This window comes from Dendrobates tinctorius, unplaced genomic scaffold (genome assembly GCF_039654945.1).
Source record: "Dendrobates tinctorius isolate UK_male_01 unplaced genomic scaffold, ASM3965494v1 ptg000054l, whole genome shotgun sequence".
In the NCBI taxonomy this organism is placed as follows: Eukaryota; Metazoa; Chordata; class Amphibia; order Anura; family Dendrobatidae; genus Dendrobates; species Dendrobates tinctorius.
The window spans coordinates 17,604,943-17,632,518 of NW_027361722.1; the positions used below are offsets into that span (position 1 = coordinate 17,604,943).

At 39.2% G+C, this 27,576-nt stretch overlaps 1 protein-coding gene across 1 annotated transcript in view; it reads right to left on the bottom strand.

Annotated features, from left to right (window-relative positions):
* The window catches only part of TMPRSS3 (transmembrane serine protease 3), a 77,127-nt gene extending 65,062 nt beyond the window's left edge, over nt 1–12,065 (bottom strand). Inside the window, exons 1-3 of the mRNA XM_073577221.1 lie at nt 12,051–12,065; nt 10,561–10,702; nt 2,667–2,783 (exon numbers count right to left, since the gene is read on the bottom strand). Of these exons, the coding sequence (XP_073433322.1) occupies nt 2,667–2,783; nt 10,561–10,702; nt 12,051–12,065 (274 nt within the window). The remainder of the gene's footprint in view (nt 1–2,666; nt 2,784–10,560; nt 10,703–12,050) is intronic.
* Nucleotides 12,066–27,576: the final 15,511 nt, after the last annotated feature.

Here is a 27,576-nt window from a genome sequence, read left to right on the forward strand (position 1 = left end):
AGGCTTCCAGTTTCGAATAAACCTACTACACCGCTCAAAAAATAAAGGGAACACTCAAATAACACATCCTAGATCTGAATGAATGAAATATTCTCATTGAATACTTTGTTCTGTACAAAGTTGAATGTGCTGACAACAAAATCACACAAAAATCATCAATGGAAATCAAATTCATTAACCAATGGAGGCCTGGATTTGGAGTCACACGCAAAATTAAAGTGGAATGTAATGTCCTTAAAACAAGTCAAAATGATGCTCAGTATTGTTTGTGGCCTCCACGTGCCTGTATGGCCTCCCTACAACGCCTGGGCATGCTCCTGATGAGTATACACGAAGAGAAATGCTCCTGATGAGGCGGTGGATGGTCTCCTGAGGGATCTCCTCCCAGACCTGGACTTAAGCATCCGCCAACTCCTGGACAGTCTGTGGTGCAACGTGACATTGGTGGATGGAGCGAGATATGATGTCCCAGATGTGCTCAATCGGATTTAGGTCTGGGGAACAGTAGGGCCAGTCCATATCTTCAATGCCTTCATCTAGCAGGAACTGCTGACACACTCCAGCCACATGAGGTCTGGCATTGTCCTGCATTAGGAGGAACCCAGGGCCAATCGCACCAGCATATGGTCTCACAAGGAGTCTGAGGATCTCATCTCGGTACCTAATGGCAGTCAGGCTACCTCTGGAGAGCACATGGAGGGCTGTGCGGCCCTCCAAAGAAATGCCACCCCACACCATTACTGACCCACTGCCAAATCGGTCAGGCTGAAGGATGTTGCAGGCAGCAGATCACTCTCCATGGAGTCTCCAGACTATGTCACGTCTGTCACATGTGCTCAGTGTGAACCTGCTTTCATCTGTGAAGAGCACAGGGCGCCAGTGGCGAATTTGCCAATCCTGGTGTTCTGTGGCAAATGCCAAGCGTCCTGCACGGTGTTGGGCTGTGAGCACAACCCCCATCTGTGTACGTCGGGCACTCAGACCATCCTCATGGAGTCAGTTTCTAACCGCTTGTGTAGACACATGCACATTTGTGGCCTGCCGGAGGTCTTTTTGCAGGGCTCTGGCAGTGCTCTTCCTGTTCCTCCTTGCACAAAGGCGGAGGTAGCGGTCCTACTGCTGGGTTGTTGCCCTCCTACGGCCCCCTCCACGTCTCCTGGTGTACTGGCCTGTCTCCTGGTAGCGCCTCCAGCCTCTGGACACTACGCTGACAAACATCAAACCTTCTTACCACAGCTCGCATTGATGTGCCATCCTGGATGAGCTGCACTACCTGAGCCACTTGTGTGGGATGTAGAGTCCGCCTCATGCTACCATTAGTGTGAAAGCACAACCAACATTCAAAAGTGACCAAAACATCAGCCAGAAAGCATCGGTACTGAGATGTGGTCTGTGGTCCCCACCCTCAGAACCACTCCTTTATTGAGGGTGTCTTGATAATTGCCAATAATTTCCATCTGTTGTCTATTCTATTTGCACAACAGCATGAGAAATTGATTGTCAATCAGTGTTGCTTCCTAAGTGGACAGTTTGATTTCACAGAAGTTTGATTTACTTGGAGTTATATTCTGTTGTTTAAGTGTTCCCTTTATTTTTTTGAGCAGTGTATTTAGCCACCCCTAAACAGTGCTCAGCTCACAAGCAGAAACGGTTGCAGTGGCCTAGACAGATATGAAGAGTAATTGTAAAACAAAATTGTTTACTGATGATGTCGTTCAACCCTGGATAGTCCAGATGGATGGAGTATTGGATGGTTGGCCACCATGTCCCAACAAGGCTGCAACGTCAGCAAGGAAGTGGCGGAGTCATGCTTTGGACTGGAATCATGGGGTGAGAGCTAGTAGGTCCCTGAAGGTGAGGAAACTACTTTGGCAAATTATATAGAGTTTCTGACTGAACACTTTGGTGAAAAAAATAAAGAAACGTGCCATCCGTAGCAACATCATCATCATGCTGACAATGCACAAATAAGTCTCAGGCAGCAGAGAAGTCTCCGAGTCATTGGCTGCTATGGGCATAAAGGTAGAGGAACTCATGATGTGACCACCATCCTCTCCTGACCTCAACCCTATTGAGACCCTTTGGAGTATCCTCAAAGAAAAGATCTACAGTATGTGGGTGGGGACGCCTGTAGGGAAATGGATACAACTAGGGGTCTAGTTTTAGGGTTTTAGGGTTTTCTTTTGATATAGGAACCTCGTAGACCTACATCTAACACAGGTTCGTCACATCCCATGTAAAAATCCTAATCGATACACAGTCTGTTTTCTGAAAAGCCCACTCCACAGGCTGCTGTTGTTTTGGAGTGAACCGAGCAGACTTGAGAGGAGACCCGCAGAAGATTAATGCGTTCTGGAATTGCACAGGGACCAGACATTAGACACAGTTAGACAGTGAAATTTCGCTAAGTAGAAGAGTGCATGAAACTCATCCAACATAATGAATGTCTACTGTCCAATTAAGCCATTAATACACTGATAAACAAGCTATCAAGTCATCGGCCATTCATCGCACCGTCAGACAATGAAGGTGAGAAAGGTCAACTTGCTTTGCTTAATGAAAAAAAAAGCCGCTAACCGTCTCTATTCTTTCTTTCAAGTGGCTTGTAAAACATTTAATCCTTGACAATTTAATGGAGATGCCACTGAATAATGAATAGCACTCACCAATCAGGCCGGTAGCAATCACCAGGACAATAGCCAGCACAACGAGAAGGATGATAATGAGATATTTCATAGGGACGATGAGATGGCACTTGGAGGATCCATCACTTTCTTGGTTCTCTGTAAGAAAAAAAAAAAGAAATCAGAAAAGTGTACAAAGAATTCAGAAGTTTTTGCATGATCTAAAGACATCAACAAGGGCACCGCCATTCCAAAATCCTAATTTTTGCATTTGATGTTGTGAAACCTCAACTGAGTTGGCAATGACTAGACCATGGCAAAGATAAAAAAAAATCCCATTTTTCATCCTTAGACCACTCATGCAGTTGCAAACTTTCCCATTTGGATCTCCGGTTTATCGCTCCCAAAGTAGTCACCAATGGTTGGTTGGTATTCTGACAGCGATGTCAGGCAGAAATGGGCTGAAGAACAAAGTGCAAACAAAACAAAGGCAAGGGTTCACACGTTCCAATTTGGATCTCCAGGTTACAAACCCTAAAGTAGTCATTGATTGGTGATGAATGTCTGCAGGGGATGCCTTGCCAGGCTGAAACGGGCTATAGAAGAAAGGTCAGCATAGCCAAAGGCAGGGGTCCAAACTTGCTTGGTTGGATTCCCTGGTCTTCACTTCCAAAGTATCATAGAATGTTAGAGTTGTCATCGTGTCCAACCCCCTGCTCAATGCAGGATTCAGTAAACCATCCCAGACAGATGTCTGTCCAGCCTCTGTTTGAAGACTTCCATTGAAGGAGAACTCACCACCTCTCGTGGCAGCCTGTTTCACTCATTGATCACCCTAAATGTCAAAAAGTTTTTTCTAATATCTATCTGTATCTTCTCCCTTTCAGTTTCATTCCATTGCTTCTTTTGTTTCCATGTGTAAATGAGAATAATGATGATCCCTCTACACTGTGACATCTCTTCAGATAGTTGTAGACAGCTATTAAGCCTTCTTTTTTGCAAGCTAAACATTGCCAGATCCTTTAACTGTTCCTCATAGGACATACTTTTCAGTCCGCTCACCACCGTTGTAGCTCTTCTTTGAATTTGCTCCAGTTTTTCAATGTCTTTTTTTAAAATGCGGTATCCAGAACTGGACACAGTTTTCCAGATGAGGCCAAGGAGGAGTAGAGGGGGATAATTACTTCATGTGATCTAGACTCTATGCTTCTCTTTATACATCCTAGAACTGTGTTTGCCTATTTTGCTGCTGCATCACACTGTTGACTCATGTGCAGTCTGTGATCTATTAGTATACCTAAGTCTTTCACACATGCTGTTGTGTAGTTCTATTCCTCCCATTATGTAAATGCAATTTTAGTTTTTCTTGCCCAGATGTAGAATCTTGCATATCTCCCTGTTAAATACCATTCTATTAGTCGCTGCCCATTGTTCAAGCTTTTTTAGATCCTTCTGAATCATTTCTCTGTCTTTTCTAGCGATAACTATCCCTCCTAGCTTTGCACCATCAGCAAATTTGATTAGTTCACCTTCAGTTCCCTTATCTAGATAATTTATTAAAATGTTGAACAGCACTGGGGGAAGGACAGAGCCTTGTGGTATCCCACTTGAAACACTTTTCCAGTTGGATGTGCAACCATTTATTACCACTGTTTGAGTACGATCACTGAGCCAGTTATGAATCCACCTAACCGTAGCCTTGTCAGTCCCATTCTTAGACATTTTTTCAATAAGGATAATATGAGATACTTTATCAAATGCTTTGCTGAAGTCAAGATATATTATATCTATCGCATTTCCCTGATCCCCCCAGTCAGTGATTCCATCGTAGAAGGAAATTAGATTAGTCTGGCATGACTTGTTTTCTACAAACCCATGCTGGCTCTGGTTAATCACTTCATTCTTATACAAATACATACATATATGCTGTTTAATAAATTGTTCAAATATCTTTCCTGGGATAGAAGTAAGGCTCACTGGCTTGTAATTTCCTGGCTCCGTCTTATTTCCTTTTTTAAAGATAGTGACAACATTTGCCCTTCTCCAATTTTCTGGGACTTCTGTTCTTCAGGATTATTCAAAGATTCTGGCTTGTGGTTCTGCAGTGTCCTCTGCTAACTCTTTCAATACCCTAGGATGTAATTCATCTGGACCAGGAGATTTAAATTCACTTAAATTAGCTAAGTGTTCCCTCAACATCTCTCTGCTTATAGATTGTGTTGATTCTTTTTTCTCCTTCGTTGGCACCGTGAAGATCAGTTGATGTTACATTGGCTTTCTTAGAGAACATGGATGCGAAATAGGAATTTAAAAATTTGGCCTTCTCAACATGTATTAGTCATGTAGTAGACATCAATTGGTGGCAAGCGTATGCAATAGATGGCAGGCAGAAAAGGGCTATACATAAAGGCAAGGGTCCAAACTTTATTGGTTGGATTCCAAGGTCTTGTCTTCCAAAGTAGTAGTCAATTGGTGGCGGGCGTCTACAAGAGATGACAGGCAGAAACGGGCTATAGATGAAGGAAAGGGTCCAATCTTTCTCAGTTGAATTTCCAGGTCTTGATTTCCAAAGTAGTCACAAGTAGATGGACTGCAGGAGATGCCAGGCAGAAACATGGTATAGAAAAGAGTCAAATTAGCCAGCGGCAATATATATTCAATATGGTATGGTGTACGACTGTGAATATGTTACGATTAAGTTATGACTGACTTGCTGCAAGACACAAAGAAAAGTTGCCTGAGGCCGCACGGTGTGATAGAGGAGTCTTCTGTTCCTGAGCAATGTATGCAGTGACGCTGGCAAGTTGTGCCACCATAAAATTGGGAGAAGAAGCCCTTGCTTACACATAAGGGTGTTTCGGTGTCCGTAAAGATAAATGAAGGAGTGACGGGGAGGTCACTAGTTGCAAAAGAAGCTGCTGGTCTTTGTCAAAGCGGTGGTGCCAAGTGAAAGGTGCAAGAGCAAGAGCCGGCGATGGTTTCTTGTTGTTGCAGATGCGAGGAGGTGCCTGCTGCTCTGCAGTGGGTCTGAGACTGGCCTGGAGGATAAGGAATGATAAACGCCATTTTCGAGACTCATACCCTAAGTCACTGTGATGTTTTTCACCCCAGGGTGACAAATATTCCCCTGTGCAACAAACTGTCAATCTAGTCCCGAGTATGGACAGAGTATAGGGTATGCTCCCAGGTAGACTCACACCCCAGGGGCGGACCTATGCATCCACACCCAAGAGGTACGGGGCTACGTCTACCTCTAATATGGGTGGAATTGTGCATTGTGATGAGCCATAGGACTGCAGAGGGCCCGTATATTGTCCTTACACAGCGGCCCCTTCTGTCTGTGTCCGTGCCCCTATCACAGCACATACCAGAATGTTTCCGAAGAGCACACTCCATGAGAAACTTCGGGCGATATATGGATAAATGATTTAGAGTTACGTCCACCCAGTTTATACAAGGGGTGTGATCACTTTTGCAATTCACTGTCTAAATCTTTTACCTTGTAGTATACATCTCGCATGTGTGAGTAAATAAAGCTTAAGTGGCATCTCTGATTATTCTGCCGTAGATCGTGTGGAATCCTCAGTATCGTCAGTGATTGTGAGCTGTGCTGAGCGGTTACTATGTTTCCGGGTGCATTTTTCTCCAATAATTAGGAAGCATAGCTGCCAGGACAGATGGGTAGGGATAAAGGAGTCAGCTTTTTTTCTCTCCCTCTGGCAAAATTACAAGTTTAAGCAAATGAACATCTGCATATTCAAACCCTTCAGATTACAGGACAATAAAACGCAGCAGCTGGAAAATTAATGGGAAGCGATTTAACCACAGCGCACAATTCCCCGAACCTAAATAAAAAAAACAAAATCTGTATTTATAGCTATCAGGTTATCTCACAGGACGGGGGAATGAGAACTTCTTCAACTCAGCTGTTTATGCTGAAAGTCATAAAAAGTTGTAGATTCCCATTGGGTGTTAACTTTAAATGCCAGAATACAAAAAACATATCTATATTCATATAGCAGACAGTTATAGGCTAACTGTAAAAGCCCCCTCTGGACAGGAATATAAAAAATGTTAAATAAAATAATATTTCTAAGGATCACTTCCCACATACAGAAAAACACATTAACATTATGTCTGCAGCCACCACTAGGGGGAGCTCCCTGTCTACAGAGATACATGATAAGATCCTGTCTGTAGCTACCACTAGGGGGAGCTCCCTGTATACAGAGATACATGATAAGATACTGTCTGCAGCCTCCACTAGGGGGAGCTCCCTGTATACAGAGATACATGATAAGATCCTGTCTGCAGCCACCACTAGAGGGAGCTCCCTGTATACAGAGATACATGATAAGATCCTGTCTGCTGTCGCCACTAGGGGGAGCTCCCTGTATACAGAGATACATGATAAGATCCTGTCTGCAGCACACCACTAGGGGGAGCTCCCTGCATAAAGAGATACATGATAAGATTCTGTCTGCAGTCACCACTAGGGGGAGCTCCCTGTATACTGAGATGCATGATAAGATCCTGTCTGCAGCCATCACTAGGGGGAGCTCCCTGTATACAGAGATACATGATAAGATCCTGTCTGCAGTCACCATTAGGGGGAGCACCCTGGATACAGAGCTACATGATAAGATCCTGTCTGCAGTCACCAATAGGGGGAGCTCCCTGTATACAGAGCTACATGATAAGACCCTGTCTGCAGCCACCACTAGGGGGAGCTCCCTGTATACAGAGCTACATGATAAGATCCTGTCTGCAGTCACCAATAGGGGGAGCTCCCTGTATACAGAGCTACATGATAAGACCCTGTCTGCAGCCACCACTAGGGGGAGCTCCCTGTATACAAAGATACATGATAATATCCTGTCTGCAGTCACCACTAGGGGGAGCTCCCTGTATACAGAGCTACATGATAAGACCCTGTCTGCAGTCACCACTAGGGGGAGCTCCCTGTATACAGAGATACATGCTAAGATCCTGTCTGCAGCCACCACTAGGGGGAGCTCCCTGTATACAGAGATACATGCTAAGATCCTGTCTGCAGCCACCACTAGGGGGAGCTCCCTGCATACTGAGATAGATGATAAGATACTGTCTGCAGTCACCACTAGGGGGAGCTCCCTGTATACAGAGATACATGATAAGATCCTGTCTGCAGCCACCACTAGGGGGAGCTCCCTGTATACTGAGATACATGATAAGACCCTGTCTGCAGTCACCACTAGGGGGAGCTCCCTGTATACAGAGATACATGATAAGATCCTGTCTGCAGCCACCACTAGGGGGAGCTCCCTGTATACAGAGATGCATGATAAGATCCTGTCTGCAGTCACCACTAGGGGAAAGAAATTTTAATAGGTCCCATCCACACCCATTAACCTTCCTGGTCAGGTGAGAGTAGGATGGCTAATCATATGCAAGGACAAATGTCAGGATATAATTCTAATCCGTTCTTATTTTCCCACAAGAACATCCTATTGGAATAATAGGACCAGTATATTTCTGAGCGTACTTTCACCATCCTATATACACTACACGTGCATAAGATACAGTCATATGTAAAAGTTTGGGCACCCCTATTAATGTTAACCTTTTTTCTTTATAACAATTTTGGTTTTTGCAACAGCTATTTTAGTTTTATATATCTAATAACTGATGGACTCAGTTATATTTCTGGATTCAAATGAGGTTTATTGTACTAACAGAAAATGGGCAAGCTGCATTTTAATAAAATTTGACCGGTGCAAAAGTATGGGCACCTCAACATAAAAGTGACATTAATATTTCGTAGATCCTCCTTTTGCAAAAATAACAGCCTCTAGTCGCTTCCTGTAGCTATTAATGAGTTCCTGGATCCTAGATGAAGGTATTTGTGACCATTCCTGTTTACAAAACAATTCCAGTTCAGTTAAGTTTGATGGTCGCCGAGCATGCACAGCCCGCTTCAAATCATCCCACAGATGTTCAATGATATTCAGGTCTGGGGACTGGGATGGCCATTCCAGAACATTGTAATTGTTCCTCTGCATGAATGCCTGAGTAGATTTGGAGCGGTGTTTTGGATCATTGTCTTGCTGAATTATCCATCCCCTGCATAACTTCAACTTCGTCACTGATTCTTGCACATTATTGTCAAGAATCTGCTGATACTGAGTTGAATCCATGTGACCCTCAACTTTAACAAGATTCCCGGTGCCGGCATTGGCCACACAGCCCCAAAGCATGATGGAACCTCCACCAAATTTTACTGTGGATAGCAAGTGTTTTTCTTGGAATGCTGTGTTTTTTAGCCTCCATGCATAACGCCTTTTTGTATGACCAAACAACTCAATCTTTGTTTCATCAGTCCACAGGACCTTCTTCCAAAATGTAACTGGCTTGTCCAAATGTGCTTTTGCATAATTCAGGCGACTCTGTTTGTGGCGTGCTTGCAGAAACGGCTTCTTTCGCATCACTCTCCCATACAGCTTCTCCTTGTGCAAAGTGCGCTGTATTGTTGACCGATGCACAGTGACACCATCTGCAGCAAGATGATGCTGCAGGTCTTTGGAGGTGGTCTGTGGATTGTCCTTGACTGTTCTCACCATTCTTCTTCTCTGTATTTCTGATATTTTTCTTGACCTGCCGCTTTTGGGCTTAACAAGAACTGTACCTGTGTTCTTCCATTTCCTTACTATGTTCCTCACAGTGGAAACTGACAGGTTAAATCTCTGAGACAACTTTTTGTATCCTTCCCCTGAAAAGCTATGTTGAATAATCTTTGTTTTCAGATCATTTGAGAGTTGTTTTGAGGAGCCCATGATGCCACTCTTCATAGGAGAACTACTTGCAAGTGGCCACCTTAAATACCTTTTCTCATGATTTGATACACCTGGCTATGAAGTTCAAAGCTCAATGAGGTTACAAAACCAATTTAGTGCTTCAGGAAGTCAGTAAAAAGTAGTTAGGAGTGTTCAAATCAAGAAAATGATAAGGGTGCCCATACTTTTGCACCGGTCAAATTTTGTTTAAATGCAGATTGCACATTTTCTGTTAGTACAATAAACCTCATTTGAATCCAGAAATATAACTGAGTCCATCAGTTATTAGATATATGAAACTGAAATAGCTGTTGCAAAAGCCAAAATTGTTATAAAGAAAAAAGGTTAACATTAACAGGGGTGCCCAAACTTTTACATATGACTGTATATCCATAATTCAGGTTGACATTAAAAATGAAAATTGGAACCACAGCAGAGATTATATTTCTTCGATCAAAGATACTCTATGGATTGTGTTGACATCAGATAATATGGCGTGGAAATGTTGCATTTCCATTGCCCCATGTGGACATACCATTGTTTAAACCTCTGCAGCCGCATGGGACCTAAGAGAAGAGGGGGCCACTACCTCTTCCAAAATAGGTGAAATTGGACATTAGGATGAGCTATTGGAATATAAAGGGCCCACATAGTCTTCCTGCACAAGGGCCCTCTCCTGTCTGTGTCCGTCAGCGCCGTGTGATGTCCCTGGTGTGGATTGGTGACGTCCAGTCTACCTAGGGGAAATTATCTTTCCCGGCATGAATGTGCTCCTCTTTGCAAGTGAGGAAACATGCAGAGAGCATTTGGTCTACCTGCCAATGTATGACCTTACCTCCTTGCCCCATGGCTTTCATCCATCTGACCCTCCATGAGTTAGCTTTAGGGCCCACAAAGGGGTCCCCCAAAGATGTGCTTGGACTTTGTGAACAGCTTCTATTCTCTGCCATTTGGCTGTTTTGTGTCCTATAGTTTGTCCAGGCCCAGGATCTTGGCCCATTTCTCCTAGCTCTTCACCACTAGTGGTAGCTACCGTGGATCATCTAAACTTCCAGCCATTCATTTTCTGCCCCCATGACGCTAAGTTTATTAGCAATTTTCACGAGGTTGCGACCATGTCTTACCTGATTTGTTTTCTCCTGGATCCACTTTGGTTTTTGTTAGGAAAAATCTAAAGTAAGAGAAGGCGATATCCACAACCGGCAATTCTTCCTCTGAAACAGACACGACTTCTAGATTCCCGGAAGCCAGAGCTTCCTCTGGAGCCTGGAAGACAGATAGATGTGTTGGGACACGCAGTTGAAAAGTTTTACTAAACTGGTCTGTATTACCGAAATGTAAGTGACAGCCGGATGTTGTGTATGTGTCATGCTGACCGTCCGGTCACTGCCTCTACCCTGCAGAAACTGTAGGGATTTTTGAGAATCCCTACAGTTTAATCCCTAAGATGCCACAGTGAGCAGAGAGTGCAGCATCTCAGGGGGTTAGACAGAGAAAATGGGCTATGTTTTTTTTTAAATATATTTTATTATATATGTATAGTTGTGCTCAAAAGTTTACATACCCCAGGAGGATTTTTGCTTCCTTGGCCTTTTTTTCAGAGAATATGAATGATAACACCAAAACTTTGTCTCCACTTGTGGTTTGTGGTCGGGTGAAGCCATTCATTGTCTACTGTGTTTTCTCTATTTAAATCAAAATGACAACCCAAAACATCCAAATGACCCTGATCAAAAGTTCACATACTCCTGTGATTTTTGGCCTAATAACATGCACAGAAGTTGACACAAATGGGTTTGAATGGCTACTAAAGGTATACTTCCCCTTCAGAAAACGTCCTGTGTGGACGCGAAACGCGCGTCGGGGTGTCTGTCATCTGATTTGGGGTCCGTGTTAATCCTCTTGGTAAGCTCTGCCTGCATTAATTAACTTTGTCTGTGTTCATTGATTCCTCCATTTTGGGGACAATACTCTTTGTTCACTTTGAACTTACATTTACTCTATGGCTGTACTTGCCAAACTTTACCTTCACAGCTTGTCCTGATAATCAGAGTACGGTATCTATACAAGTTGTGTTATTATAACTTTTTTTTTGCACGGGACTCCATTGTTTCGGTGATTGTCTTGTCTTACTGTCACGTTTTTAAGGAACTTAATTACCTTCTAATTTTTACTCCATTTTCCTCTATGCTCCGTTCTTTCTCCTATTTTCACCTTCTATAGCTATGTACGTGGCAGCTCCGCAGGGGAAGAATTTAGAGGACTTTGATACAATTCACTTTGGGTCTCAACAGGCCAAAAACAATCAGGAAATATTTAAATTAAAAAAAAGGGTAAAAAAAAAATTGTAAGAAGCGAAGGCAAAAAACACATTGAAATGTTTACTTTTCAGAGCCATAAGAAAAATAAAAAAAAAATTAAAAAAATCACAAATTCTTCTTTCAAACAATTACCAGCGCTTTTATGGGGACTGACATATAATATACAGATGTAGCAGAGCTCAGGTACGCTTCCCATGTGATTGAAGTTCAGATGCAAAAACTATGTGCAGCCACAGAAGTAAATGATAATTCCAGCTCTGCTACATCAGCTCATCCCATTAGCAGTCACTTACCTTCTCAGCGCTCATGGTTGCGGCTTGTAATACTTTCTCCGCTCATTATAACATATGGCAGCCGTTCTGCTTCCTTGGCGCTGTAAAGTATTGGAAGTCACCTCCAATGTAAGACAGTGCAAGCGATACGGTGTAACTGAGCCACATCCCTGACATCTGATAGTCGGGGTAGTCACTATGGTGACCAAGAAGTCCAAAATCGCTAGATGTATCGATCAGGTGATACCAGTACTGAGGTAAGACGAGAATTCTCCACCTCTAATGTGGATGATGAGAGTAGTGGATAAAGGACAATAAAGTGATTGATGCAAGTAGGCAATAATAACTCTCCAAAAAAAATCTACATACCGGGAAAAGGGCACATAGAAATGATTCGTCTAACATAACTCTAATCTAGAAAATGCCATACCCTTTCTTACAGAGAGCAGTATTATAGAAGTTATATTCTTGTATATAGGGGGCAGTATTATAGTAGTTATATTCTTGTACATAGGGGGCAGTATTATAGTAGTTATATTCTTGTATATAGCAGCAGTATTATAGTAGTTATATTCTTGTATATAGCAGCAGTATTATAGTAGTTATATTCTTGTACATAGGGGTAGTAGTAGTTATATTCTTGTATATAGCAGCAGTATTATAGTAGTTATATTCTTGTACATAGGGGTAGTAGTAGTTATATTCTTGTATATAGCAGCAGTATTATAGTAGTTATATTCTTGTACATAGGGGTAGTATTATAGTAGTTATATTCTTGTACATAGGGGCAGTATTATAGTAGTTATATTCTTGTACATAGGAGCAGTATTATAGTAGTTATATTCTTGTACATAGGGGCAGTATTATAGTAGTTATTTTCTTGTATATAGCAGCAGTATTATAGTAGTTATATTCTTGTACATAGGGGCAGTATTATAGTAGTTATATTCTTGTAAATAGGAGCAGTATTATAGTAGTTATATTCTTGTACATAGGGGGCAGTATTATAGTAGTTATTTTCTTGTATATAGCAGCAGTATTATAGTAGTTATATTCTTGTACATAGGCGCAGTACTATAGTAGTTATATTCTTGTACATAGGAGCAGTATTATAGTAGTTATATTCTTGTACATAGGAGCAGTATTATAGTAGTTATATTCTTGAACATAGGGGCAGTATTATAGTAGTTATTTTCTTGTATATAGCAGCAGTATTATAGTAGTTATATTCTTGTATATAGGGGTAGTATTATAGTAGTTATATTCTTGTACATAGAAGCAGTATTATAGTAGTTATATTCTTGTACATAGGGGCAGTATTATAGTAGTTATATTCTTGTACATAGGAGCAGTATTATAGTAGTTATATTCTTGTACATAGGGGGCAGTATTATAGTAGTTATTTTCTTGTATATAGCAGCAGTATTATAGTAGATATATTCTTGTACATAGGCGCAGTATTATAGTAGTTATATTCTTGTACATAGGAGCAGTATTATAGTAGTTATATTCTTGTACATAGGAGCAGTATTATAGTAGTTATATTCTTGTACATAGGGGGCAGTATTATAGTAGTTATTTTCTTGTATATAGCAGCAGTATTATAGTAGATATATTCTTGTACATAGGGGTAGTATTATAGTAGTTATATTCTTGTACATAGGAGCAGTATTATAGTAGTATTATTCTTGTACATAGGGGCAGTATTATAGTAGTTATATTCTTGCACATGGAGGCAGTATTATAGTAGATATATTCTTGCACATGGGGGCAGTATTATAGTAGTTATAATCTTGTATATAGCAGCAGTATTATAGTAGTTATATTCTTGTATATAGCAGCAGTATTATAGTAGTTATATTCTTGTACATAGGAGCAGTATTATAGTAGTTATATTCTTGTACATAGGGTCAGTATTATAGTAGTTATATTCTTGTACATAGGGGGCAGTATTATAGTAGTTATTTTCTTGTATATAGCAGCAGTATTATAGTAGTTATATTCTTGTACATAGGGGTAGTATTATAGTAGTTATATTCTTGTACATAGGAGCAGTATTATAGTAGTATTATTCTTGTACATAGGGGCAGTATTATAGTAGTTATATTCTTGCACATGGAGGCAGTATTATATTCTTGCACATGGGGGCAGTATTATAGTAGTTATAGTCTTGTATATAGCAGCAGTATTATAGTAGTTATATTCTTGTATATAGCAGCAGTATTATAGTAGTTATATTCTTGCACATAGGGGGCAGTATTATAGTAGTTATATTCTTGTACATAGGGGCAGTATTAGAGTAGATATATTCTTGCACATGGGGGCAGTATTATAGTAGTTATAGTCTTGAACATAGGGGCAGTATTATAGTAGTTATATTCTTCTACATAGGGGCAGTATTATAGTAGTCATATTCTTGTACATAGGGGCAGTATTATAGTAGTTATATTCTTGTACATAGGAGCAGTATTATGGTAGTTATATTCTTGTACATAGGGGCAGTATTATAGTAGTTATATTCTTGTACATAGGAGCAGTATTATAGTAGTTATATTCTTGTACATAGGAGCAGTATTATAGTAGTTATATTCTTGCACATGGAGGCAGTATTATAGTAGATATATTCTTGCACATGGGGGCAGTATTATAGTAGTTATAGTCTTGTATATAGCAGCAGTATTATAGTAGTTATATTCTTACACATAGGGGGCAGTATTATAGTAGTTATATTCTTGTACATAGGGGCAGTATTATAGTAGATATATTCTTGCACATGGGGCAGTATTATTGTAGTTATAGTCTTGTACATAGGGGCAGTATTATAGTAGTTATATTCTTGTACATAGGGGCAGTAATATAGTAGTCATATTCTTGTACATAGGGGCAGTATTATAGTAGTTATATTCTTATACATAGGAGCAGTATTATGGTAGTTATATTCTTGTACATAGGGGCAGTATTATAGTAGTTATATTCTTGTACATAGGAGCAGTATTATAGTAGTTATATTCTTGTACATAGGAGCAGTATTATAGTAGTTATATTCTTGTACATAGGAGCAGTATTATAGTAGTTATATTCTTGCACATGAGGGCAGTATTATAGTAGTTATAGTCTTGTACATAGGGGCAGCATTATAGTAGTTATACTCTTGTACATAGGGGCAGTATTATAGTAGTTATATTCTTGTACATAGGGGCAGTATTATAGTAGTTATATTCTTGTACATAGGAGCAGTATTATAGTAGTTATATTCTTGTACATAGGGGGCAGTATTATAGTAGTTATTTTCTTGTATATAGCAGCAGTATTATAGTAGTTATATTCTTGTACATAGGCGCAGTACTATAGTAGTTATATTCTTGTACATAGGAGCAGTATTATAGTAGTTATATTCTTGTACATAGGAGCAGTATTATAGTAGTTATATTCTTGAACATAGGGGCAGTATTATAGTAGTTATTTTCTTGTATATAGCAGCAGTATTATAGTAGTTATATTCTTGTATATAGGGGTAGTATTATAGTAGTTATATTCTTGTACATAGGAGCAGTATTATAGTAGTTATATTCTTGTACATAGGGGCAGTATTATAGTAGTTATATTCTTGTACATAGGAGCAGTATTATAGTAGTTATATTCTTGTACATAGGGGGCAGTATTATAGTAGTTATTTTCTTGTATATAGCAGCAGTATTATAGTAGTTATATTCTTGTACATAGGCGCAGTATTATAGTAGTTATATTCTTGTACATAGGAGCAGTATTATAGTAGTTATATTCTTGTACATAGGAGCAGTATTATAGTAGTTATATTCTTGTACATAGGGGGCAGTATTATAGTAGTTATTTTCTTGTATATAGCAGCAGTATTATAGTAGATATATTCTTGTACATAGGGGTAGTATTATAGTAGTTATATTCTTGTACATAGGAGCAGTATTATAGTAGTATTATTCTTGTACATAGGGGCAGTATTATAGTAGTTATATTCTTGCACATGGAGGCAGTATTATAGTAGATATATTCTTGCACATGGGGGCAGTATTATAGTAGTTATAATCTTGTATATAGCAGCAGTATTATAGTAGTTATATTCTTGTATATAGCAGCAGTATTATAGTAGTTATATTCTTGTACATAGGAGCAGTATTATAGTAGTGATATTCTTGTACATAGGGTCAGTATTATAGTAGTTATATTCTTGTACATAGGGGGCAGTATTATAGTAGTTATTTTCTTGTATATAGCAGCAGTATTATAGTAGTTATATTCTTGTACATAGGGGTAGTATTATAGTAGTTATATTCTTGTACATAGGAGCAGTATTATAGTAGTATTATTCTTGTACATAGGGGCAGTATTATAGTAGTTATATTCTTGCACATGGAGGCAGTATTATAGTAGATATATTCTTGCACATGGGGGCAGTATTATAGTATTTATAGTCTTGTATATAGCAGCAGTATTATAGTAGTTATATTCTTGTATATAGCAGCAGTATTATAGTAGTTATATTCTTGCACATAGGGGGCAGTATTATAGTAGTTATATTCTTGTACATAGGGGCAGTATTATAGTAGTCATATTCTTGTACATAGGGGCAGTATTATAGTAGTTATATTCTTGTACATAGGAGCAGTATTATGGTAGTTATATTCTTGTACATAGGGGCAGTATTATAGTAGTTATATTCTTGTACATAGGAGCAGTATTATAGTAGTTATATTCTTGTACATAGGAGCAGTATTATAGTAGTTATATTCTTGCACATGGAGGCAGTATTATAGTAGATATATTCTTGCACATGGGGGCAGTATTATAGTAGTTATAGTCTTGTATATAGCAGCAGTATTATAGTAGTTATATTCTTACACATAGGGGGCAGTATTATAGTAGTTATATTCTTGTACGTAGGGGCAGTATTATAGTAGATATATTCTTACACATGGGGCAGTATTATTGTAGTTATAGTCTTGTACATAGGGGCAGTATTATAGTAGTTATATTCTTGTACATAGGGGCAGTATTATAGTAGTCATATTCTTGTACATAGGGGCAGTATTATAGTAGTTATATTCTTACACATAGGAGCAGTATTATGGTAGTTATATTCTTGTACATAGGGGCAGTATTATAGTAGTTATATTCTTGTACATAGGAGCAGTATTATAGTAGTTATATTCTTGTACATAGGAGCAGTATTATAGTAGTTATATTCTTGTACATAGGAGCAGTATTATAGTAGTTATATTCTTGCACATGAGGGCAGTATTATAGTAGTTATAGTCTTGTACATAGGGGCAGCATTATAGTAGTTATACTCTTGTACATAGGGGCAGTATTATAGTAGTTATATTCTTGTACATAGGGGCAGTATTATAGTAGTTATATTCTTGTACATAGGAGCAGTATTATAGTAGTTATATTCTTGTACATAGGGGCAGTATTATAGTAGTTATATTCTTGTACATATGGGGCAGTGTTATAGTAGTTATATTCTTGTACATAGGAGCAGTATTATAGTAGCTATATTCTTGTATATAGGAGCAGTATTATAGTAGTCATATTCTTGTACATAGGGGCAGTATTATAGTAGTTATATTCTTGTACATATGGGGCAGTGTTATGGTAGTTATATTCTTGTACATAGGGGCAGTATTATAGTAGTTATATTCTTGTACATAGGGGCAGTATTATAGTAGTCATATTCTTGTACTTAGGGGCAGTATTATAGTAGTTATATTCTTGTACATAGGAGCAGTATTATGGTAGTTATATTCTTGTACATAGGGGCAGTATTATAGTAGTTATATTCTTGTACATAGGAGCAGTATTATAGTAGTTATATTCTTGTACATAGGAGCAGTATTATAGTAGTTATATTCTTGCACATGGAGGCAGTATTATAGTAGATATATTCTTGCACATGGGGTCAGTATTATAGTAGTTATAGTCTTGTATATAGCAGCAGTATTATAGTAGTTATATTCTTGTATATAGCAGCAGTATTATAGTAGTTATATTCTTGCACATAGGGGGCAGTATTATAGTAGTTATATTCTTGTACATAGGGGCAGTATTATAGTAGATATATTCTTGCACATGGGGCAGTATTATTGTAGTTATAGTCTTGTACATAGGGGCAGTATTATAGTAGTTATATTCTTGTACATAGGGGCAGTATTATAGTAGTCATATTCTTGTACATAGGGGCAGTATTATAGTAGTTATATTCTTGTACATAGGAGCAGTATTATGGTAGTTATATTCTTGTACATAGGGGCAGTATTATAGTAGTTATATTCTTGTACATAGGAGCAGTATTATAGTAGTTATATTCTTGTACATAGGAGCAGTATTATAGTAGTTATATTCTTGTACATAGGAGCAGTATTATAGTAGTTATATTCTTGCACATGAGGGCAGTATTATAGTAGTTATAGTCTTGTACATAGGGGCAGCATTATAGTAGTTATACTCTTGTACATAGGGGCAGTATTATAGTAGTTATATTCTTGTACATAGGGGCAGTATTATAGTAGTTATATTCTTGTACATAGGAGCAGTATTATAGTAGTTATATTCTTGTACATAGGAGCAGTATTATAGTAGTTATATTCTTGTATATAGGGGGCAGTATTATAGTAGTTATATTCTTGCACATGAGGGCAGTATTATAGTAGTTATAGTCTTGTACATAGGGGCAGCATTATAGTAGTTATACTCTTGTACATAGGGGCAGTATTATAGTAGTTATATTCTTGTACATAGGGGCAGTATTATAGTAGTTATATTCTTGTACATAGGAGCAGTATTATAGTAGTTATATTCTTGTATATAGGGGGCAGTATTATAGTAGCTATATTCTTGTACATAGGGGCAGTATTATAGTAGTTATATTCTTGTACATATGGGGCAGTGTTATAGTAGTTATATTCTTGTACATAGGAGCAGTATTATAGTAGCTATATTCTTGTATATAGGAGCAGTATTATAGTAGTTATATTCTTGTACATAGGAGCAGTATTATAGTAGTTATATTCTTGTACATAGGAGCAGTATTATAGTAGTTATATTCTTGTATATAGGGGGCAGTATTATAGTAGTTATATTCTTGCACATGAGGGCAGTATTATAGTAGTTATAGTCTTGTACATAGGGGCAGCATTATAGTAGTTATACTCTTGTACATAGGGGCAGTATTATAGTAGTTATAATCTTGTACATAGGGGCAGTATTATAGTAGTTATATTCTTGTACATAGGAGCAGTATTATAGTAGTTATATTCTTGTATATAGGGGGCAGTATTATAGTAGTTATATTCTTGTACATAGGGGCAGTATTATAGTAGTTATATTCTTGTACATATGGGGCAGTGTTATAGTAGTTATATTCTTGTACATAGGAGCAGTATTATAGTAGCTATATTCTTGTATATAGGAGCAGTATTATAGTAGTTATATTCTTGTACATAGAGGCTGTATTATATTAGTTATATGTGACAGGGTATACGACAGAGCAAGAAGGGACAACAGGCCGAGGGACGATCCAACGAGATTTATTAAGGCAGGGAGCATACAACATCAAATATCCATAATGTCCTTGGAGTCCATGAGAAGTCCACAATAAGTCCACACAATGGAAACAAATCCGGGCACCTCACGATAGTCCTTGTGCCAGATGCGATAACAATAATCCTTGCAATAGTCCACAGGATTCCACCCAATTCCATGGACGTCACGAGCTGGCCTCAACTCAGTTCGTGACTCCTTCACGTCTGCACTCAAATCACAACTGATCTTAAAACAAGAATGTATTGTCAGGGCTCCTGGGATCAGCTCATCTGAAGGGGGGTAGGGGTCACACCTACTATTCAATGGTTTGGTCCATCAGAAGATTCTAGAAATGTAAGGGCTCCACTGAGTCTACAGGATGTGTATTGTAGGTTATCTTCTGCTTAGGAAACAATAGCCACAGTTTCACTAGCTGTTGACACAAGCCTAAATTAGATTATGGTCCAGGTACATCACAAGACATTGCAAAGTATTGGGGGAAGGAGACATGGTTAATTTACAGCAAATACAACCAGAGAAAAGTTAAATGACATATTATACAAAATACAGGACAGGGCAAGACTGCAAATCATGACAATCCCTTCCCCTCCTAATTTGTGTACGTACTAGGGACCTCTACAGGTCGCTTGTTAAGTACACACAGGCATGGCTGACAGGACTCAGGGCTCCTCCTGCCCTGACAGTCCATCTGCATTTTGGTGTTCGCTGCCTCTTCTATACTGTATGGTAAAGTTATAGGGCTGCAGAGCCAGGCTTCATCGTAGTAAGCGTCCATTGTCCCCAGAGACTCGGTTCAGCCAGGTGAGGGGATTGTGATCAGTAATGACAGTGAATTCTCGTCCATACAGATACGGCCTTAGTTTCCTAAGGGCCCACACTACAGCCAGACATTCTTTTTCAACAGTTGCATAGGCCACTTCTCGGTCCAGCAGTTTCCGGCTGAGGTAGGCAATGGGGTGCTCGTCCCCAGCTGCATTCACCTGGCTGAGGACAGCTCCCAGTCCATAAGCAGAGGCGTCCGTCTGCACAATGAATCTCCTCTTGTAATCTGGAGCAGCCAGAACAGGGTCGCAGACCAGGGCGTCCTTCAGCCGGTTAAAAGCCTCATCACAGGCTGGAGTCCAGATCACCAGCCGGGGCATCGTTTTCTTGGTCAGGTCGGTAAGAGGCTTGGCCACAGTGCTGAAATGCAAAACAAATTTTCGGTAATAACTGGCAGTGCCCAAAAAGCCATAACTTGTTTCTTAGTTTGGGGTACAGGCCAGTCTCTAATAGCCTGGATTTTGGCAGGTTCAGGACGGAGCTTCCCTCCTCCTACTCTATGCCCTAGGTACTGGACTTCACCCATCCCCAATTGGCATTTATCGGGTCGAATGGTTAGGCCGGCTGCAAGAATCAGGTCAAGAATAATGGCTACTTGATTCAGATGTTCCTCCCACGTCTGCCTGAAGATGGCGATATCATCCAAGTAGGCACAAGCAAAGTCACCACATCCCCGGAGGATCTGGTCCACCATTCTCTGGAAGGTTGCCGGGGCATTCTTCATTCCAAAAGGCATACTTAGAAATTCATACAGACCAAAGGGGGTTATAAAAGCGGACCGTTCTCTCCCTTCCTCCTTGATAGGGATATGTCAGTATCCCTTACTGTGATCCAAGGTAGTGACATATCGGGACCCAGCCAGTCGGTCTAGTAGTTCGTCAATACGGGGCATTGGGTAAGGATCGCTGACGGTATGGTCGTTTAGTCGTCAATAGTCCATACAAAATCGAGTACTCCCATCCTTCTTGGGTACTAACACCACAGGAGAGGCCCAAGGGCTATGGGAGGCCTGGATTACCCCAAGCTATAACATCTCCAGTTCATGCTGCATGGTGTTTCGAACAGATTCAGGTACCCGGTAAGGAGCCTGTTGTATGGGACGGATACCCTGAGTGTCCACATGATGTTAGGTGACGGTGGTTCGACCTGGTTGGGATGAGAAAGCAGCCCGTCTCTGTTGAAGCACTCCCAACATCTGGTTTTTCTGCAAGGAATCCAGGTGATCTCCCAGAGGAACCTGTTCCACAGTGGATGGGGCTCTTGCTGCTTCCACGAGATCAGGTAGGGAGTCCTCATCCTCTTGACTGTCTTCTGAAGCCAGCTGACAGCTTGCTATCATTGGAAGGTTCCGGTCATGGTACTCCTTAATCATATTCACATGGACAGTCTTTTGTCTTAGCCCCTGATCATCTAAAGCAAGAAGATAATTGGTATCATTAAGTTTTCTGAGAACCCGGAAGGGACCCTCCCATGTTGTCTGCAGTTTATTCTGCCGATGGGGAACAATCATTAAGACCTGTTGTCCTTCTACAAACTCCCGATAGTGTGCTTTACGGTCATACCATGTCTTCTGTCTTGTTTGAGCCATGCGCACATGACTCTGGGCTAAACTAGCGAGCTGAGCCAGGGTTTCTCGCAGCTTTAGGACATAAGGGACAATAGGGGCTCCTGTATCTTCAACTTATCCCTCCCAATATTCTTTTAGCAGGGTTAAGGTAGCTCTATAGGCTGCGGCAGCTCCACCCTCTAAGAGCCCCACTAGATGTCGGACTCGCTCCCTTTCCGGGACTTCCATTAATCGACACTGATGCTCAAAGTCCTGGAAGAAGCCCTCAATGTCACCTGAAGCCTCATTAAACGGCTTGAAGTCTTTGCGAGACACTCTGGGGAGTTCCCTCATGGTGGGTGTTGGGGTTACAGTCTGTCTGGAGCTTCTAGCTGCTTCCACATCGAGCTGCCTCTCCAGCAATGCCCTCTCTTGAGCTCTATGAATGGCCTCCCTCTTATCTTCTATGGCAGCCTCTTCTCCCAGCAATGCCAACTCCTCCTCGTACCACACAACCCACTGACTTTTTTGGGTATTTACCTCCGGCTGTAGTCTTTCCTCCGTTTGCTGTGGGGGTCCTTCCTCAGCATCATCTTGCAGGCGAACTCCTTCCAAAGCCTCAATCAGCTGCTCCTTGGAGAGTCCCTTGTAGCTGACTCCCAGTTCACGGGCCTTTGTTTGTAGGTTCACCGCAGTCCAGTTCTTGTACTCTGCGGTGCTGGTTCCAGATGTTGATGGGCCGTTGTCCTCCATTCCTTCTGCTCTGATCCCACCGCTGCCACCAGTTTGTGACGGAGTATACGACAGAGCAAGAAGGGACAACAGGCCGAGGGACGATCCAAAGAGATTTATTAAGGCAGGGAGCATACAACATCAAATATCCATAATGTCCTTGGAGTCCATGAGAAGTCCACAATAAGTCCACACAATGGAAACAAATCCGGGCACCTCACGATAGTCCTTGTGCCAGATGCGATAACAATAATCCTTGCAATAGTCCACAGGATTCCACACAATCCCACGGACATCACGAGCTGGCCTCAACTCAGTTCGTGACTCCTTCACGTCTGCACTCAAATCACAACTGATCTTAAAACAAGAGTGTATTGTCAGAGCTCCTGCATACAGCAAATACAACCTGAGAAAAGTTAAATGACATATTATACAAAATACAGGACAGGGCAAAACTACAAATCATGACATTATATTCTTGTACATAGGAGCAGTATTATAGTAGTTATATTCTTGTACATAGGAGCAGTATTATAGTAGTTATATTCTTGTACATAGGGGCAGTATTATAGTAGTTATATTCTTGTACATAGGGGCAGTATTATAGTAGTTATATTCTTGTATATAGGGGGCAGTATTATAGTAGTTATATTCTTGTACATAGGAGCAGTATTATAGTAGTTATATTCTTGTACATAGGAGCAGTATTATAGTAGTTATATTCTTGTACATAGAGGCAGTATTATAGTAGTTATATTATTGTACATAGGGGCAGTATTATAGTAGTTATATTCTTGTACATAGGAGCAGTATTATAGTAGTTATATTCTTGTACATAGGAGCAGTATTATAGTAGTTATATTCTTGTACATAGGGGCAGTATTATAGTAGTTATATTCTTGTACATAGGGGCAGTATTATAGTAGATATATTCTTGTACATAGGAGCAGTATTATAGTAGTTATATTCTTGTACATAGGGGCAGTATTATAGTAGTTATATTATTGTACATAGGAGCAGTATTATAGTAGTTATATTCTTGTACATAGGAGCAGTATTATAGTAGTTATATTCTTGTACATAGGGGCAGTATTATAGTAGTTTTATTCTTGTACATAGGAGCAGTATTATAGTAGTTATATTCTTGTACATAGGGGGCAGTATTATAGCAGTTATATTCTTGTACATAGGAGCAGTATTATAGTAGTTATATTCTTGTACATAGGGGCAGTATTATAGTAGTTATATTCTTGTACATAGGGGCAGTATTATAGTAGATATATTCTTGTACATAGGAGCAGTATTATAGTAGTTATATTCTTGTACATAGAGGCAGTATTATAGTAGTTATATTATTGTACATAGGGGCAGTATTATAGTAGTTATATTCCTGTACATAGGAGCAGTATTATAGTAGTTATATTCTTGTACATAGGAGCAGTATTATAGTAGTTATATTCTTGTACATAGGAGCAGTATTATAGTAGTTATATTATTGTACATAGGAGCAGTATTATAGTAGTTATATTCTTGTACATAGGAGCAGTATTATAGTAGTTATATTCTTGTACATAGGGGCAGTATTATAGTAGTTTTATTCTTGTACATAGGAGCAGTATTATAGTAGTTATATTCTTGTACATAGGGGGCAGTATTATAGCAGTTATATTCTTGTACATAGGAGCAGTATTATAGTAGTTATATTCTTGTACATAGGGGCAGTATTATAGTAGTTATATTCTTGTACATAGGGGCAGTATTATAGTAGATATATTCTTGTACATAGGAGCAGTATTATAGTAGTTATATTCTTGTACATAGAGGCAGTATTATAGTAGTTATATTATTGTACATAGGGGCAGTATTATAGTAGTTATATTCCTGTACATAGGAGCAGTATTATAGTAGTTATATTCTTGTACATAGGAGCAGTATTATAGTAGTTATATTCTTGTACATAGGGGCAGTATTATAGTAGTTATATTCTTGTACATAGGGGCAGTATTATAGTAGATATATTCTTGTACATAGGGGCAGTATTATAGTAGTTTTATTCTTGTACATAGGAGCAGTATTATAGTAGTTATATTCTTGTACATAGGGGGCAGTATTATAGCAGTTATATTCTTGTACATAGGAGCAGTATTATAGTAGTTATATTCTTGTACATAGGAGCAGTATTATAGTAGTTATATTCTTGTACATAGGGGCAGTATTATAGTAGATATATTCTTGTACATAGGGGCAGTATTATAGTAGTTTTATTCTTGTGCATAAGAGCAGTATTATAGTAGTTATATTCTTGTACATAGGGGGCAGTATTATACTAGCTATATTCTTGTACATAGGAGCAGTATTATAGTAGTTATATTCTTGTACATAGGGGGCAGTATTATAGTAGATATATTCTTGTACATAGGGACAGTATTATAATAGTTATATTCTTGTACATAGGAGCAGTATTATAGTAGTTATATTCTTGTACATAGGGGGCAGTATTATAGTAAATATATTCTTGCACATAGGGGCAGTATTATAGTAGTTATATTCTTGTACATAGGAGCAGTATTATAGTAGTTATATTCTTATACATAGGGGGCAGTATTATAGTAGTTATATTCTTGTACATAGGAGCAGTATTATAGTAGTTATGTTCTTGTACATAGGGGGCAGTATTATAATAGTTATATTCTTGTACATAGGAGCAGTATTGTAGTAGTTATATTCTTGTACATAGGAGCAGTATTATAGTAGTTATATTCTTGTACATAGGAGCAGTATTATAGTAGATATATTCTTGTACATAGGGGCAGTATTATAGTAGTTATATTCTTGTACATAGGGGCAGTATTATAGTAGTTATATTCTTGTACATAGGGGTAGTATTATAGTAGTTATATTCTTGTACATAGGGGCAGTATTATAGTAGTTATATTTTTGTACATAGGAGCAGTATTATAGTAGTTATATTCTTGTACATAAAGGCAGTATTATAGTAGTTATATTCTTGTACATAGGGACAGTATTATAGTAGTTATATTCTTGTACATAGGGGCAGTATTATAGTAGTTATATTCTTGTACATAGGGACAGTATTATAGTAGTTATATTCTTGTACATAGGGGCAGTATTATAGTAGTTATATTCTTGTACATAGGAGCAGTATTATAGTAGTTATATTCTTGTACATAGGAGCAGTATTATAGTAGTTATATTCTTGTACATAGGAGCAGTATTATAGTAGTTTTATTCTTATACATAGGGGGCAGTATTATAGTAGTTATATTCTTGTACATAGGAGCAGTATTATAGTAGTTATATTGTTGTACATAGGAGCAGTATTATAGTAGTTATATTCTTGTACATAGGGGCAGTATTATAATAGTTATATTCTTGTACATAGGAGCAGTATTATAGTAGTTATATTCTTGTACATAGGAGCAGTATTATAGTAGTTATATTCTTGTACATAGGAGCAGTATTATAGTATATATATTCTTGTACATAGGGGCAGTATTATAGTAGTTATATTCTTGTACATGGGGCAGTATTATAGTAGTTATATTTTTGTACATAGGGGTAGTATTATAGTAGTTATATTCTTGTACATAGGGGCAGTATTATAGTAGTTATATTCTTGTACATAGGAGCAGTATTATAGTAGTTATATTCTTGTACATAGGAGCAGTATTATAGTATTTATATTCTTGTACATAGGAGCAGTATTATAGTAGTTATATTCTTGTACATAAAGGCAGTATTATAGTAGTTATATTCTTGTACATAGGGACAGTATTATAGTAGTTATATTCTTGTACATAGGGGTAGTATTATAGTAGTTATATTCTTGTACATAGGAGCAGTATTATAGTATTTATATTCTTGTACATAGGAGCAGTATTATAGTAGTTATATTCTTGTACATAGGGACAATTTTTATTGTAAAAACCAAACAAATACAATTAACATTCCTCCAATAATACAAAACTGAATTCACTAGGATTGTACATACATTCATTACATATCCAGTTTATACATATCAAATTAACTTAGAGTCCATACTCCTAGTTTGAGGAGGGAAAAAAAAAAAAAAAACACACTTTGCAAACAGAGCTCATCATATTCCTACCCAGTGACTCATCCTTCTCTATCTTAACATTTCCTAATTTCTCCTAATGATTTTCCCTATCTGAGTTTGGACATTATCTGGTTGACAGCGTCACAGATCTGAGTCGGAGTTATTCTGTTCACCACCGGTCTCTATCTCAGACTCTTCTCGAGTGCCCTCAGGTAAGGGCTTCCGCTTTGGCGGAGGACAGTCCTCTATGTCCCTATCACACTCTGCGTCAATTCTTTTAAGGTCATCTTCAAAATCGCCGTCAGACTCGGACAGAACATCAAACTTGTTAGATACGACCATTACACCTGCAGAGCTCTGGAGTTTCTTCCCGGCTCCTTGGCCAGTGTCATACCCCTCAGGTTTTCGGGAGGCTTTGTCCTTTTTCTTCCTTTTCTGATTATTGCTATACTCTTCAGACACGGATGGTAGCACTGCAGTAATGCCTTCCTGTGACCGCTGCTCCTGAGGTACAACCTCCATACTCCCCTGTTCTCTCTCTGAACCCTGCTGCTCTGGTGTTAGCTGAGTAGACCCCTGGTGGACCTCTGGTCTGGTCAGTATTTCCCCTGACAGTAAAGCTGCCTCCTCCAGAATCTCTGCCCCTGCCACCAAGTCCTCATCAGGAAAGTCCTTACAGATATTGTGCCAGGCGTCTGGACAGTCCCTGTGAGGGTGACCGATCTTCCCACAGAGGTTGCACCTGATCAGCGTCGGACTGGAACACCTTGGGCCCACCAGAGAAAATCATT